The sequence below is a fragment of the Cololabis saira genome, chromosome 13, assembly GCF_033807715.1.
Source record: "Cololabis saira isolate AMF1-May2022 chromosome 13, fColSai1.1, whole genome shotgun sequence".
NCBI lineage: Eukaryota > Metazoa > Chordata > Actinopteri > Beloniformes > Belonidae > Cololabis > Cololabis saira.
In genome coordinates this window covers 11,054,607-11,071,303 of record NC_084599.1, presented here as the reverse complement: position 1 = coordinate 11,071,303, position 16,697 = coordinate 11,054,607, and the positions used below count along the sequence as shown (strand labels likewise).

The 16,697-nt window shown below is 40.9% G+C and overlaps 1 protein-coding gene across 2 annotated transcripts in view; it reads right to left on the bottom strand.

Moving 5' to 3' along the window:
* Positions 1-1,373: 1,373 nt before the first annotated feature.
* Positions 1,374-16,697, bottom strand: part of ssbp4 (single stranded DNA binding protein 4) — a 127,895-nt gene continuing 112,571 nt past the window's right edge. The window contains exons 6-17 of one of the 2 annotated variants that reach the window (XM_061737673.1): positions 16,462-16,545; positions 14,224-14,350; positions 13,574-13,641; positions 12,377-12,441; positions 11,024-11,069; positions 10,900-10,935; positions 10,709-10,763; positions 9,363-9,433; positions 9,092-9,170; positions 8,670-8,698; positions 8,485-8,586; positions 1,374-4,431 (exon numbers count right to left, since the gene is read on the bottom strand). In XM_061737673.1, coding sequence (XP_061593657.1) covers positions 4,402-4,431; positions 8,485-8,586; positions 8,670-8,698; positions 9,092-9,170; positions 9,363-9,433; positions 10,709-10,763; positions 10,900-10,935; positions 11,024-11,069; positions 12,377-12,441; positions 13,574-13,641; positions 14,224-14,350; positions 16,462-16,545 — 792 coding nt within the window. In that variant the 3' untranslated portion in view covers positions 1,374-4,401. The remainder of the gene's footprint in view (positions 4,432-8,484; positions 8,587-8,669; positions 8,699-9,091; positions 9,171-9,362; positions 9,434-10,708; positions 10,764-10,899; positions 10,936-11,023; positions 11,070-12,376; positions 12,442-13,573; positions 13,642-14,223; positions 14,351-16,461; positions 16,546-16,697) is intronic. The other variant, XM_061737672.1, reaches the window with a different exon arrangement.

Here is a 16,697-nt window from a genome sequence, read left to right as displayed (position 1 = left end):
AAATGTACACCACTGTCTGATCACAAAATCTCAAAAATTGGATCCCTGTAAGAAGTCCAATGTTACATAAACAATAAAGAAATAATGCATGCTAAAATTATGTTGGAAGGCCATTAGATTTCTGGGATAATGTCCTTTGGAATAATACAACAAAACCAAAAAGTATTTCAGAGTCACATCAGCTCCATGTTCACAAATGAAAAATTAAGCTTTCAGAGAAAAGAACAACACTGTAAAACATGGAGGGGGCTATATCATATCTTTGGGGCTGCTTTGGTGCATCTGACTCAATATAGAGAAGTCTCAATACTGCAAAGGCGTCCTGGAGTCAAGAACACTGCCAAGTGTTAGAAGCTGTAGGTCATGGGTCCTGTAACAGGATAATAACCCAAAACACACAGCTAAAAGCCCCCACATCTGTCTGTATATTAGGTACCGGGAAATACACTTTAATTCAAAACGAAGTTAAATAATCCAATATTATAATTTTTATTTCAGATATTCAATGTATTAGCTCAAATTAGATATGATTTGGAACATGCAAATTGAAGTTCTCAATTTACAGTAGTTTTTGATCAATCAGGTTTTGTTATTTTGACAACTAAAGCTATCTGACATGCTTAACTTTGTGTATCAAATAAGTTTCTGTATATTTTCAAAACTACAAACTTGGATTTCATTGTGGACCTTTAACAATGAGATTTAAATTATATTGGGTTTAATTTGAGTCCATATCAATGTATTCAGTCCCAGAGCCGGTAAAGCAAGCCTGAATTTTCTCTTCTCGTGGACTTACATGTGATGCATCTTAAAGAGCTACATTCCGGTTTCCTGTGAGTAGAACAGTTGTTTGGATAACAGGAAAATATATAAAATAAATCAACCCTAATTTATGAAATCCAATTCTTATTCATTGTTTAAGTCAGGTCATGTGATTTTTAATCATATTCAAGCAAAAAGCAGCCAATCATTCCTTTTGAAATTTGAATCTAATGTAATAGTACGTGTAATATTTTGCAAAAAATGTTTCTTAACATTTGTTTCCGAATGTCAATTTAATTTTTCATTAAGGTTGAGGAAACTATTACCGGTATGTCTTTCTATGTCTTTGCAAAAACAGAACTTGCAGAATTTGCTTGAATGCACCTAGCAGACATAATAATGTACCATGTTATTTAACTTAATATTTTTCACATTTTTTGTTATTTGCATCCAATAGAAAATCAAAAGGATTATTACAGTTCAAAGTAAATCATCATCAACTGCATTGTAAACAGCATCTCCCTGTGTATGCTTAAGCTATGACGTGAAAGTGCAAATGAGCGTTTGGAGGAAGAGATTCAAACAACAGGAAAAAATCAAATTACATTTATTATTGATGCATTGTCTCTTTTTTGATAAGCAAATTATCTGTTTTTCTTTTAGTCTAAAGAAACTTTACAATATAAAGAAACATACAAAGAACATCTTTATTACCTACACAAGACACCTAAGTCCCTAAGACAAGATTCTCAACTATCCTACCATGAAATACAAAGCAAACCCAAGAGACAGACTGCTTCATATTGAATACTGCCGTGTCATCAGAGAGGACCATGAATGATAAAGGAGAATCATTTATATCCCCCTCCCATTAACCCCCAAACCCTCCCCAAGTCAATATAGCCGCCCCACCCGACCAGCAAATTTTCCTAATGGTACAGTATTATACATCACAATAGAAGAACAGAGATGGCCAACAATCAATATACACAGAGGACTGAGAGAGGATCAGTGACAGAGTTTCAAACTATACAATGCTATTACAGGAGCGAATAGCAAAAGGACACAGCTTTTCCCCAAGAACTGTTACTTTTCCATCTATTCTTAATTTAAAATGAGGTTTTCTTACGTAGTCTCCCATTTTAAAAATGTTCTTTCATAAAAATCCTTCATATTAAAAACTGCAATATGAGGTCACATGTTTTTGTGAGAAGATGCCCTTTGGAAAAGCATATTCGTATGTTTTTTTTTTTTCAGTTTTTATTATTATTATTGTAACCAGCAGTAAAGACGACTGAAACAAAAGGAGTCAAGGGCAGAGTGAGGACGCCACAGCTTGTTTGCTGCTCTCTGTCCTGCCCCCTCTCCGTCCCATCCTCCCTGCTGCACGAGCCTTTAGCAGATGCTTTGCAGTCAGCGCGTTACTGTAATCTATACATTTAGCCACTTTACTGTATTCTATAAAATTTAGGCACATTAGCCAAATGGTTAACGCATCCCTTCTCTATCAAAAACATGGACAGTTTTATTTATAATTTACTTTCAGCTGTATTCATTGGTAGTGACTGACATATAAAAACATGTCAATGATATCAAAATGCATTATACAGTATTTACAAAAAAAAAAAAAAAAAAAAAAAAAAAGGAAATAAAAGGGTAGGGGTTGGGTTAGGGATCAAGGAAAGAAGGGAGGTGTGTGTCACTACATGAAAGGAACACTGGAGAAAGTGATTCCCAGGCCACTGATCGCCAAATCCTGGAGATATCCCTGTTAATATCTGGGTACAATCTGTTCACATTGACATCAGGAAACTAACAAGCACATCGGCATCAGCCACAGATAAGAGGCTACAATGGTTGTTTAGTTATTGTTTGTTTGCACACAGCTCCAATAGAAGTGCTGCAGTGTGGTGCCGTGAGAGATAGTTTATCACTTTGAAAGAGCAACAGTGAGAGCTGATAAGGCCAAGAGTACAAAATGTACAGAAATAAAACAAATTAAATAGTGTAATATGGAGCTATGCTTTTTTTTCTGTGTGCATATTTCTATGGGCTTTAATTTCAGTTGAAAATAAAAACAACGCTGCTGAAAACAATCCAGAGAATGGAAATTCATCCATAGCAGAAAGTTCCTATGATTGTTCCTCCTCCCTACACCGACGTAGCCACACGGTCTGTGAAACCCCAAGGTGCATAACTTTGTTCCCATCGTCAACACCCCCTCGATCCCTTACTCTCTGTCTCCAAGGGAAGAGGTTGATGGGGACTCTACAGAGACAATTATTCAGTCCGCTTTGTCTGAAAAAGGATGGCACAGGAGCTAATTCAGAGCAGGAGAGGCTCACAGCCCAAACAGAGATGCTGCTGGACAAAGACCAAAACACATCCCGGTGCGAAAGCACTGCCACTTGGAGTCTTAAAGGTAAAGGAACCACAGTTTAGGATTCACAGAAGAACTCATACATAACATATAATAAAAAAAGCACAATACAAGCTAAATATGCCGACAAATCCATAGAAGACAAGAGGAACCACAGACTGCTCTCCATCTCTGTCCGTTACTCAATCAGAGGCAGCTTCTGTCCCGATAATCAGCTTAGGATGTCACCAGAGCCATTTCCCAGCAGTAAAAGACAGACAGGTGTTAGAGGGGTTGCTTATCATGAACAATACGACTAAACATCTGATAATCTATGTGCACCAACGGACATTTGTACCAGAAGACAGCTATGCTCGGAGCAACCCGCTACTTTAACTAGATGTCCTAACACCTCAGCACAAACCACTTCAACACGGGGTGGAGGACACTCAGGAAGCAAAGACATAAACGACAAAGTTTGAGAAGATGTTTCATGAGGGGGGATGTGAAGTGAGCCTGGCTGTGACAATAACAACACAAACAACAAATAACCTCAAATCATGTAAACAGAAAAACATTGTGCATTTCTCGAGTGTGTGCTTATTCTGTCATTGTTGATGCTGCTGCTGAGTTTAAAATGTGCCCTTTACAGAAAATCATAACTACATTAGTAGAATAATATCAATTATGAAAATTAGAACAACAATATAATCATCAACAAAAAAAAAAAAAAAAATACAGACAGTTCATCATTTTTAAATCAATCCTGCTACAGGAGCAGAGTTTTTGAATGAGGGGGTTCATCCTCACGTGAGTCAAAAACTGCATGTCCTTATAATTTATAATCAGCTTGATAAGATGGAGGGGTCACAGTGGGGTGGAGCTGAGTGAAGAGGGACGTCTTGATTGTGCCTGAAGGCCACTCGTGATGGCAGGCTTGAGTTTTGGGTGAGACGGGGGTGAGGACAGTTCTCAGGCTCTCGCTGTCCTCGGGCTCTCCGCGGAGAGGAGATCCTTTCTGCCGCTCGGAGGCTACTTCATGCTCTTACACCCATTTTACAGGCGTTAGGATGTTGGGCCTTGAGGGGAGTCCTGCTTTCCATGGGAATCCCCAGGGGCTGTGTGGCACAGCACACCATCCAGGTAGAGGAGGAGGAGGAGGAGCGAGGGAAGGGGGTGGAGGGGATAACGCAAGACGCACCAGGAGAGGACGGGGAGAGGGAGATTGAGATAAAGGGAGATGAAAAAGTAAATAAAAAAAAAGATTTGGAGAAAAAAAATCACACACTCATCGTCATGTTGGGTGAATACTGTAAAGAGAGAAAAAAGAGAGAGGGAGGAAAAGATAAGCCAGTGCTATAATGACCTTGTTATTCTACCGAGTTTTAGACGAAAGCAGTAAAACTAGCTAAACTAAAGGCCGTGTCCAGTACGCCGGCTGTCTGCAGCAAACATAACACGTAAAAAAGTTAACCGTCCCTAACTATTTTGCATGTCAGTATACAAAGCAAGCAGAGACGAGTCCAGCCCAAGGAGAAAGTGTTAAAGAATATCAGATCACAGTTATGGAACAGTAATATATTAATCACTTCATCTCTCCATGCATCAGAGGAAGCATTTGAAGTGTTTCTGTACATGCTGGTGTATGTTCATGCTGCATGTCTGTGTTTGAGTTGTGCACAGCCTGAGTGTAAAAACTTTGTACATTTTGTCACAATGTGAGAGAAGTTCAAGACTCTTCTGCTACCTAATTCAATGAGGTCATGATTAATTCTGCTTTTAGGTTAATCGAAACCAGGACTAAACATTTGGCTCACATACCCCAGGCTAACCTACAACTGATTCCTGTTTCCATGGAAACAATCTCAAACATGCTGGTGAGCTGTGCTCATAAAGCGTGATTTGCTAGAACTGTCTTCACTCAGTTTCTTGTGACTCATGAGTATTTCTTTTATCTGCCAAGTAAAAGATTTGGTGCATTTGAACCTGGGCCAGATTTTTGCATGTTTTAGGAGACGTTGTAAATTTTCAGTAGGGAGACAAATCTTGGGAATCAGTCCAATATTGAGTGAAAATATGAGCAGTGGTTTATTTAAAAAAAAAAAGAAGAAGAAATGGCTGCAGTTTACTCCGGTGGGGATGAATCAGACCCAGAGCCGGGCGTTCTGCTCACACAGCAGTAAAACCTTCTAGAAAGACTTGCTGATAAAACACAGAAAACCTCCGTGGCCGTTTCTCAATTCCCAAGAATGCAAGTACGTGCTTGCATTCTCGGGAAGTACCTGTGCCAGCCACGTTAAAAAAAAAAGCCCGGTAGAAGGAAAAAAATATGAAAACAACAGGGGGAATTTTAAAATAAACTCTTTCTTTACAACTGTGCTACAAATATAAAGTTATAAAAACTATATTCTCTACAAACACATCTTAAAACTACCTTGTGTCAATCAAAAATAAAATTATAACTTCTCTCGATTCTTCTATTACTTTCCCTTGTTGGTGCAAAATGCATTCTGGGATACTTTGCCGTCTCAAGTCTACACAATCCTCCACTGGATGCATCCTGGATAAAATATGCAGCGCGAGAACTTATGCGGGTATTTCTTCTGTTCTTGCTCGGATGCGTTATTGAGATTGGAGCAGTAATTCAGCAGCAGATGATGACGTTTCACAAGACCACAAGAACACATATTGAGAAACGGCCCCTGGACTGACAGCCCTCTCTACCGTGAATAGAATAGAATAATAGAATAATAGACTTTATTGATCTCCCAGAGGAGAAATTCAGTCGTGCAGCAGCCAAAACACACAGAAGTCACAACTAATAACTTTGCAGGTTTAATAAAGCATCCCTCTCCCTTATAGTGGTGTTTCACCTCTGTAAAATCAGTCTCATGAGTTGAACTTTGACTTTTCTCAAGACTTCACACATTTAAAGAGGAGGGCTCTGCCCTCATCCACTTCTGGTAAGGATTTGCAGCGCTGCTCATATTCAGATCTCCTGAAAGCACCAATTTGTAAGTCTGAGTCTGAGTGCCTCAACATGATCAATATCTGTAAAAGCCCAACTGCACCATTACAAAAAGAAAGAGATGCTGAAATACGGATACGGTTGGTACTTGGGCTTTCCCATCACCTGCGGGACATCCAGGGACCCCAGTTCTCTCACCCAGCCCGCCAAACACTGCACTGATCCCGGCCAGGACCGGGTACAGCTCCCGCTACGGGGACTTGTGCTCTCCAGGACCTCCAGGGAGCCCGGTTCTGTTTCCGTATATGAATTACTGTAATATTGTCTGGTCTGCAATTTATCCATCCTCTCTTAACAAACTACTGATAATCCAGAAGAGATTCCTGAGATCAATCTCTAGATCCAATAGACATAATCCATCCGCACCTCTGTTAAAAAAATACTCTATATTACCCATTCATAAACTCAATGTTTTTCACTCATGTTTATTTGTGCACAAGTTTATCAACAATAAGCAAGATCTTCCGGACACCTTTCATAATTTCTTTAGTTTTTCATCTGACTTGCATTCATACTCAACTAGACACAGTGTCAATCTACATTTACCCTTCTGTCGAACATCTTTTCATCAGTTTAATATTTCATTTAGAAGTTCTAAACTCTGGAACAATTTAGATATGTCTCTGAGGTCCACATTGTCATTTATATCCTTCAAAAAATTGCTGAAAAAACATCTCATGTCCTAATTTTTCAATGTATTCTCTATTATGTATCCTTGTTTTCTTTTCATGTTTATAATGAGAGTTTTCCTATGTTTGTACATTTAATTTTCTGTTTACAGTAGATGACAGGGGTGGAACTCTGTACAAGCCCTCTGGGCTTCGTTCCCTCCTTGCACTATTTTAAAAAAAATATTGTGCTAAATAAATAAATACAAATACAAATACAAATGACAGCAGAATCCAACAAAGACCATGGTGAAGTTCCAGTTTATGATCATTTTGTTTCTAAGGTGGCAACACAACCTGCCATCATTAATGTGCCATCAGCCACATCTGCTTTTCATATCTTGCATCCCTGTAAGTCAGATGGCTTCAGCTTATGTCTGACTTCCCTTCCAGTTCCCCTGCAGTCCACGGAGAGAGCTCTACATGTAGCTAAATCCCCATGTTGAGATGTTCACACAACAAACAAACGGGATACAAAAGCACTGCGGCACTTTCCCTTCGGCTGACAGTTATATTTAAGGCTCTCACTCACTATGGGACTGATTCCAAGAAGGTTTGTGTCCATATTAAAAACCAGAAAGAAAGAGAAACAGGACTATTTAAAATACACTGCTTCGTGTCAGAACTGATGTGTTTTGCTGCCATAAAGATTTTTTCAGACTCCTTGTAACAAAAAGTCCCTGTAAATGGATTGTTCTAGTAAGACGAGCGGCACATTTTCAGGTTTTCTTGAGGGAAAGGAGCTGACTGTCAGTACTGGAGTTGAGGGGGGATGAGGGGGGATGGCATCCCCCCTGAAATATAAACATCCCTCCTTTCCATCCCTTATGTCATTTCATCAATGAATGTGGTTTTACTGCTATTTCAACATTTAGAGTCAACACCAGAAAAATAACTTATTTGACAATTTTCACCTGTTTCAAGTAAATTTTCACTTGAAATAAGTAGAAAAATCTGCCAATGGGACAAGATTTATCTTCTAATTACAAGCAATAAAATCTTGTTCCACATGCAGATTTTTCTACTTATTTTAAGTGAAAATCTACTTGAAACAGGTGAAAATTGTTGTTTTTTCCAGTGATGAGTGTTTTAAGTGTAATGAGATTTTTTTACTAAAATGAGACATTTTAACTAGAAATAAGACAAATATTCTTGTTAAGATTTTGAGTTTTTGCAGTGATCCATTTTACTTATCCTGTGAAGGACAGAGTCATATTGATAAGTCCAGAAAAGTGTTTTTTATTGTTGTGTTTTGGTGTACTTGATGTAAGCCCAGTGGATATTTAAAGCTTACAGAAGGCTGTCCCCATATGATAAAATCCACCGCCCCCCCTGATTTTTTTTTTTACAACTCGAGTACTGTTGACTGTATAACATATATTCTATCAGCCATAGTTTTATTTAGAAAACTTAATTCACACTGAATTGTTGGCAAATTAGTCCTGCTTAAGATTTTACAAAGAATACATTTCAATATCATTTAGCCACTTTCAGAATATCTCATTGCAGAAGTGAACCTCAGCCATCATGGACACTTGGAAAACCTTTATGTGCAGGGGTTTATTTGTTTCCCTGGACGTGAGACTCACCAGTGATTATTTATTCATTTAATTATTAGATAGAGCCAAAGTATTTCTCTGTGATGTGTTTTATGACATTATACTCACACTTTCACTTTGGAATGGGTTTAAAAAGTTGCCTGCCATCTCGCCGTCATCGCGCGGAGTGCCGGGAGGATTGTTCATGCCCGCCATATTGTTAGGAGAATTCTGCAACACAGTAAGAAATCAATAACTATGAAGAATTCATCCAGACGCTGACATCAGCGGACAGGAGAGTCAGGTAGCCTTACCTTTGGCAACCCATCCATGTCACCAGAGCCTGTGGTTAGAAACGGAAAGAGAGAAAAAAAAAAACACGTTGAAAAGCTCAATAATTGATCTTGCTGCTAATTCAGTGCTGTTTTTGGACATTCAGAACATGTAGAAGCATCTAACCCCCACCCCCTCACAAGTAATGGTGTTTAATTAAGGCATTTGTTTCAGCTATAGATGAACAAGAACTTTACTGGCCTCACTGAACATGCCTCACACAAATGAAGGATCAATTGGGCTGCTCTCTGCCCCACTAATTAGTTTTAGCTTGGATCAATACGATATTGAGGAGAACAGTTCCTGTATCTGCCATAAGAGGGTAGAGTCTTACTTCTAAAAGCCTTGAAGAAAGAGCCCAGGAACAAGCAAGTACCTCCTGGATAAACACTGGGTGACTCACCTAGTGATCCGTTCATATGATGCTGCTCCATAGCACCCATTCCTCCCATGGGCCCGTCAGGACCTGGTCCCATCGGGAACTAAAGGAGACCAGTTAGTGTTAGTGTCATCCAACTGGACAAGTGCACATTTTCCCTTAAAGGCTGAACTATCAGCCAAAATTGTTGCTTTTTTTTCCAGATTTTTGTAAAAATGGATTACACACAAAAAAAACACGTTTTTTTTTGTTTTTTTTTGTGAAATGTGAGTCAAAACTGAACAAATCAACTTACGTTCGGTCTATTTCCACCAGGGCCGATGGGGTTCATCATTGTGTAGATGTTTTCACTTGAATTATTCGAATCTAGGAAAAAGAGATTGGTTGTATCATCAATAAAAAGGGCACTTGTCCAGATGTAACTTTGCTAGTATAACAAGAAAATCTCATAAAATAAGGATGTTAGAGGGTAGAAAATGGTAGCAAATGGTTAGAAATATACACAGCGGGCTGAAAATGTCTTTTTCAGCATTTCTAACACTGCTGCAATTAAATATAGCTATTGTAAGACACATTTGGCAACAGCACCAGACCACCTGTATGCCTGTAATGTCAGTGTCTGCCAGCTGGTCCACTCGCCGCCCTCTGCAATATACAGTGAGAGAAACCCATAATCTTTTGTTCCTCTGAAAAGGGAAATTATAAATAGACACCCTGACAACTTGCAGACAACCGACACATGCCGTGTCACTCCCTGCTTCTCTGTGTCTATCTTTAAAAGATTCAGAAGGATGAAGTGCCCTTGCGCTGACATCCATGGGATGGATAATTAAGAAAAAAATAACTAAACTAAGAAACAGAGTTAGAAATGGACATGGCCTGTGCAAACTGGTGGAGTGATTTTGTCTCTCGGTGTCCCTGAATGCCACTTGCGTTGTCGTGATCGAAGGAGGGGGGAGCGGACGCGGCGCGTGCATCTTTGTGGGAGGTTTGCGAGTGCACGTGTGAGCGCACGCACTCTTGGCGACTGCTTTGGAAATATGCTTTTCCCTCCCGGTGTACGTGTGAGCAGTGCTGTGAAAAGGTTGCCCCGCAACATATCACAAAGGAGAGAGGTATGGATATAAATAATAAATGGTGGACATAAAAAGAAGCTCTCCTCGGCACAACAGGAGCAGAAGCATGTACAGGAAATCGGCTCATAGCGTTTTGTTTTCAGCCAATCCTCCACAGAGACTCTTTATTGATGGTTCAGAGTTGAGGTGGATCAGTGGATCGACTGCTGACTGACATGCCTCTGCTTCTCTTCAATACAGCTGTCTCAACTGTGATGAAACACACCAAACAACACTGGAGTATTTCTCAAAGTGTCTGAAGGTGGAGACACAAGTAACGCTTCCAACAAGCTTCTTTTTTTTTTTTTTTTTTTTTACTGTAATCATTTTTCTTTTTTTGTGTACGTGTGAGCGTTTTTTTTTTTTTTTTTATTCCAAAAAAAGTTTGAGCCTGATATCAATCAGTCTCCCAAAGAGAGATGTGCTTCTGACAAAGAGCAGGTTTGATGCTTGTTAGACAGAAGCTCCTTCAATGAGCAGCGGATACAAGAGGAAATCAAAAGGCAAACTAAAGTATATAACTCACCTCCGGGGCTAGGCATGATGGGAGTTCCTGGTGGGCCGCCTCCCCCCGGAGGGCCCTGAGGGGTGAGAGGAAGAGAAATAGAGAAACAGAGACGTGAGTGCACGGAGATGGCAGCGTGCCTGCTAGATATCACGGCATGACAGGCAATTTATGGCCCGTGGTTGAACACGAGTTCATGACGGGACACTTACCACATAGTTTCCTGGAGATGAAGATGAATAAGCTATCTGTGGAGAGAACAAAAACATGAAGCACGGTTATTGCAAACACACCTCACGTCTCGACAGAAAGGAGATGTGAGAGAATGTGACTCACTGAGTTGGTGTTGGGGTTCGGCCACGGACCTCTTCCGCCAGGACCCCTGCAAATACCAACAGCAGAGTAAAAGAGTGAGATACGAGGAGATTTATAACATGGATGTGTCCTGAGCTATCAGCACAGACACATGCAACCTCTGGGACCCGCCACCTGTAGAGATTGTGTTTGTTTTCTCAGATACACTGATTACATTCAGCTGCATCTCCCTCGGGCCCAAAAAGACCCAGATATGAGGCGCTCTCCGCAGGACTACCGTTTCTGGTAATTGGCCGAGAGAACACATCGAGGCTATCATGGAGGACCGCACTTTTTAAAATGAAAATTAGCTGTTCAGTTCATTTTTCATTTCCAAGTATCAGCAGACGGACAACTTCGTCTTTCAGAGGAAAAAGAGGAAATATATTCAACAATTCTTGCAAAACTGATGCAAAAGAGCGGATTAAGAGGGGGTGCGGGTCTGTGTCAGACAAATGGTAGTGGTGGGTAGTGATTGGCTTGGTGGGAATCATTAATAGAGGGCAAGATGCAAAGCGACTGAGATAAAATGTGACTTTTTTGTTTAGGGTTTATCTGTAAATTTGAGGAATTGATTGACAAGAAAGGTGAATATTGCACAAATTCTGATGTATAACCAATGTTGGGGTAGTTACTCAAAAAAGTAATCCATTACATATTACTAGTTACTTTAAAAAAAGTAATCCCTTACACTACTTAGTTACTGGTTGAAGAAAATTAGAATATTGTGATTTTCTGTAATGCAATTACAAAAACAAAAATGTCATACATTCTGGATTCATTACAAATCAACTGAAATATTGCAAGCCTTTTATTATTTTAATATTGCTGATCATGGTTTACAGCTTAAGAAAACTCAAATATCCTATTTCAAAAAATTAGAATATTCTGGGAATCTTAATCTTAAAATGTAAGCCATGTGTATTCGTAAAGTCCCGTAAAATCCCATCAAATCACGTTAAAGGCTGATTTATGGTTCTGCGTTACATCAACGCAGAGCCTACGGCGTAGGGTACGCGGCGACGCGGACCGTAGGGTATGCGTCGCTGCATACCCTACGCCGTAGGCTCTGCGTCGATTTAACGCGGAACCATAAATCAGCCTTAAGTCAGACAAGCATGAAAGGCAAGTTTGATTTTCTTTTCTGTTCTCCCGTTCTACATGTAGCTGAAAAGCTTAAAGTAACTAAAGTAACGTAATTTTTTTTGTCTTAGAGTAACTATAACGGGATTACTCAAATTACAATTGTAACATGGTACATTACTGCGTTACTGGTGAATGTAATCTCGTTACAGTAACGCACAACACTGTGTATAACCAACACATTTCACTCACATGTTCATGCCCGGCATCCCTGGCCCCATGGAGTTTGGAGGAGGTCTCATCCCTCCACCGTAGTTCTGCACAAAGAGAGATGGACACACAGTCAGAACAGGTTTGGATTGCATTAAAGCTCGAGACATTCATGTCTCCCTCTAACTAGTGTTTAATCGTGTGCACGTCTGAGCCGTGTGTGGGCTGACTGGAGTGGGCCGTGCATCAAAGCAAGATAGCTGCGCGTGCCTGGGTATTTTTGTCTACCGGTGTGCTGTGTTTGTGCCCTTTACATGTCTGTGTTACCCTCCGTGCGTTTGGATGCATGTTGTCATGGCTGCACTGTGGGCGGGTTTGGCTGCTGCCACACGCATGTACGTGGGTATGCGTGTGTGTGAGAGTGAGAGAGAGTGAGAGAGAGAGAGAGAGCTGCTCACTCTAAGGAAGAGTTTTGTTCAGCAGACGATCACACTTGTCAAGCAGATGCCGCACCAGCTGCCGGTGCGCTCACTGCCAAAGTCGCTGAGCCGGGGTGGCGCGGAGAGAGGCCGAAGGGCACGGGGAGAGCGTGCGCTCGTGTCTTTGTGCGAGGTGATGCTGGTGTGTGTGAGTGCGGCAGAGTGAAGCAGCTGGCTGGTAATGGTAATTCAAAAGGGCACAGTTTTGTTTTGTTTTGTTGCTTTTAGCGTCTTAGGCACTACAATAAATCACATTAATGAAAATTAAAGAGATAAAAAGAAAACTGCCAACTGTGACTCCACTGTTAAAAATGTGTCGGTGGCGGCGTGCTCATAACAGTCTGAGCGTTCTGCCGTTGTTTGTCTCTGTAGGTGGGAGTCAGCAGAGATTCAAGTTGGAGAAATGGTGGGTGAGCTCTGGTCAGAGCAGAGCGGAGTATCAGGGCACTTCTGACATTTAAAGGCAAAATTATGAGGCCGCCCGAACTAAAGTTGCTCTTCAGCAGTGGAGGGGAATTATCTACACACCGTTTATAGGCTGTTGGTTTGACATTATAGCTGTTTTTATGGAAGACCTTAATGAAGGGCAGCCAAACACTGGGTTTGCTCGTAAACGCACAGTTCGAGCGCTAAATGTGGCTTCGTGGCAGTTGCACAGTGGGAAAGGGATGGCAGTGCTGAAGTATGTCGTAATCCGCTTTCACAGCATTTATGTTTTGTCCTATATAACTACAATGTCCTCCTGTGTGGTAAAACCTACCTGTGGGCCCATGCCTCCCATGCCTCGAGGAGGATTCATCCTCATCGGACCTCCCATGTTTGGATGCCCTGGAGTGGAAAACAGAGTGTTGGGATGGCAGAATAGATTTAGACCCATATTAATCCCAATACATCTTGAAGAATATACCGTATTTTCCGCACTATAAGACGCACCTAAAAGCCTTTAATTTTCTAAAAAACCGGCAGTGCGCCTTATAATGCAGTGCTCCTTATATATGATCATTACGGTAATTTCTGTCACCAAAGTAACGGCGCTAAAAACGTCAGGAATCGTCACAGACGTTCAAGACGACAGCAGCGACGCTGACACGCATAATGGCGACTTTGACGAGACGGAGCAAAGCTGGTTTTTATTTTGTTAATAAAGTTTGACATACGGTACTTTTCTTCTTGGTTTTTTTTTTGCATTTGCTGTAGGATTTTGTAGCATTTCCTGTAGCGCAGCTCCATCAGGTAGATACGTAACTCAACCCCAGCCACTAGTACGGTATTTTACCATATATTTAGTGCGCCTTATAATGCGGTGCGCTTTATAGTGCGGAAAATACGGTACTCGTATTCATAACATATCTCTGCGTAATGAAAAAAAATGGCTTCCTTTCAAAAAAAGAGCAGTACATTTGTCAGTACCTTGAGGTCTGGTGGGGTCAAGGCTGTTTGGAAGGAGGGGCTGTGATCCAGGGATGCTCCCGGGAGGCTGATTTGGCATACGGAGTGAGGGTCTAGGACCACCTGGGTACCGCGGAGACATGAATGGCTGCAGACAGAACAGAGAACAGACACTCATTATTTATTGATTTGGAACAATCATTAGCAAAGTATGGTTTTACATTCATTGACTGAAGGGTGTTTAATCATCTTTAGACAGTTTCATTCTGAATTTGCCTACATTATTGATCTTTAAGCTTATTTTATGTGCATGAAAACACAAAGCCATGCATTGGACACATGTTGCAGGAAACCTGGTCAAAATATTTATTTTGTGAATTAGTAGATTTCTACAGAATTCATTAACTTCTCTAAAATCAATGCATTCAGCAACAATAATTACAATCTGAGGACTTTCTTTGTCACAAGATACGGACTAACAAATGAGCATACCATTGTTCGAGTTAGAATTATATCTCTATAAAAAAAATGGTTCAGTCTATCTTTTACTTGATGAGCAATGGCACTGTCATGATTAAAGTTTTTACAGAGTTTTGGCCAAGAATCACAGATTAAACGGATACATGTTAAAGTGTGCATGTAGTCATCAGCCCAACTTATCAAACTCAGCTTCAAATTCTGGTTCCAATAACAGCGCAACCTGATCCAGTCCCAGTTGCTTGATGTTTTAAGATGTTCTAATATTTTTACAGGCTACTTTACCCTAAAGAATAAATTCTGAGCTTTCAACTAATCTCAATGATCTCTCTCTAACACACTAGAATCAGTATTTGAATAACGATATTTGCCCTTGTCTGTGCAAATCTGCTCTTCAGAAGCAGAAATAGTTGATGTAAAACAGATGAGATTTTCTTCACGTTACAGGCTCTCTGCCAGGCTTACATTTCTAGCTGGTGAAATCAGGAACAAAAAAAAAAAAGAAAAAAAAAAAAAAAAAAAAACCCTGGCTGGCGCGCTGTACCTAGCGGTCTCAATGTTGAGATTCTCCTTTTCAAGTCAGCAGGGGGCGCTATTGTTTAGAAGAATTTTCCCACTGGTGCGGTTTGGTACATTTCAGGAAAAGTAAGACCTCAGGTGGTAAAAGCCATTAGGATGAAGGTAGGTGAGGTAAGGATAGATCAGCAATAGTTACAGAGAGAAAACCAGAACAGAAACCTGAAACATGAAGACTAGGAGGTGCAGCATAATAGTAATCGCTCTACATCTTCAATCTGTTCATTCTGCACAGCGACACATGTACTGGAAAGTCTCATATGTATATATATATATATATATATATATATATATATATATATATATATATACTTCATGCAGCATGATGTTTCAGCTGAGCGTGGACAGGAACAGGGCTTGGCCGGGACATGCGTGCACACGGTGCAGAGCCAGCACACAACTAGTGAATAATGTAAAGCATACAGATGGTTTGCAGAATGACCTATGAGAGTGCAGCGCTGCTGCGACTACAAACATCCAACATCCAGCGAGCCGTATTTCAGCGTCAGGTGATGAGAATGAGCTCTACAACTGTTTTAGCGTCAAGGGGAAACATGCTGATTTGAAAGCTGATCAGATAAGCGCTGTGTGTTTTGGTCACGGGGCATGAGCAGCAGAATAACGCTCGTATCGTCTTCACACAGATAAGCGCAGACAACACAAATACAACAGGAGATTGCATTTCAGCGGTAATTATAGACAACATGCCTCGCGTGCAGGTGTCTGTATGTGTGCTATGGGGGAAAGTGGAGGACGGCTTACATAATTACAATCAGTGCTCCAGGCAAAGACTGATTTACTACTGTTTTTATTTTTGTCCTCTCACTTTACCCTTTTCCTCCTCCCTTCCCTTCCCTCCCCTTCCTTTTTGACCGTGTCGTGGTGGGTCCGTGCACGAAGAGCTGCACAGCGTCAGGCTGTGCTGCAATATTAATGGCCTATTGACGGACTATGGGATGACGAGTGCGGGGCTGAGGGACAGAGGAGGCCCTCCAGATGCACCTCCGCTCCTTACAGCTGGGCCAACACAACTAAATTATTCATCCGATCCGCCATTGCTGATGCTGCCCGTCCTGCCTCGTCGCACAACAAGGGACCTGTGTGTTGTTTGTGCACTGCTGTTATGTGAAGGAGCGCGGGAGCGAGAGAGTATTGGCTTATAGGTAAGGGAGGGAGGGAACAGGAAAGTAACTACTTCTGTCTTACCTGGCCATGAGGTCCCATCATGGGATTGCTGGGGTTGTGTGGGGGAGGCTGTGCGTGAGGGGAAGGCTGAGATCCTGGAGGACCCTGGAGAAGACAAGATAAAGAAAAGATGTCAGTAAAATGGAAAAGCAGAGGTGTCAAGTAACAAAGTACAAATACTTTGTTACCTTACTTAAGTAGAAATTTTGGTTATCTATACTTCACAGGAGTAATTATTTTTCAGATGAGTTTTTACT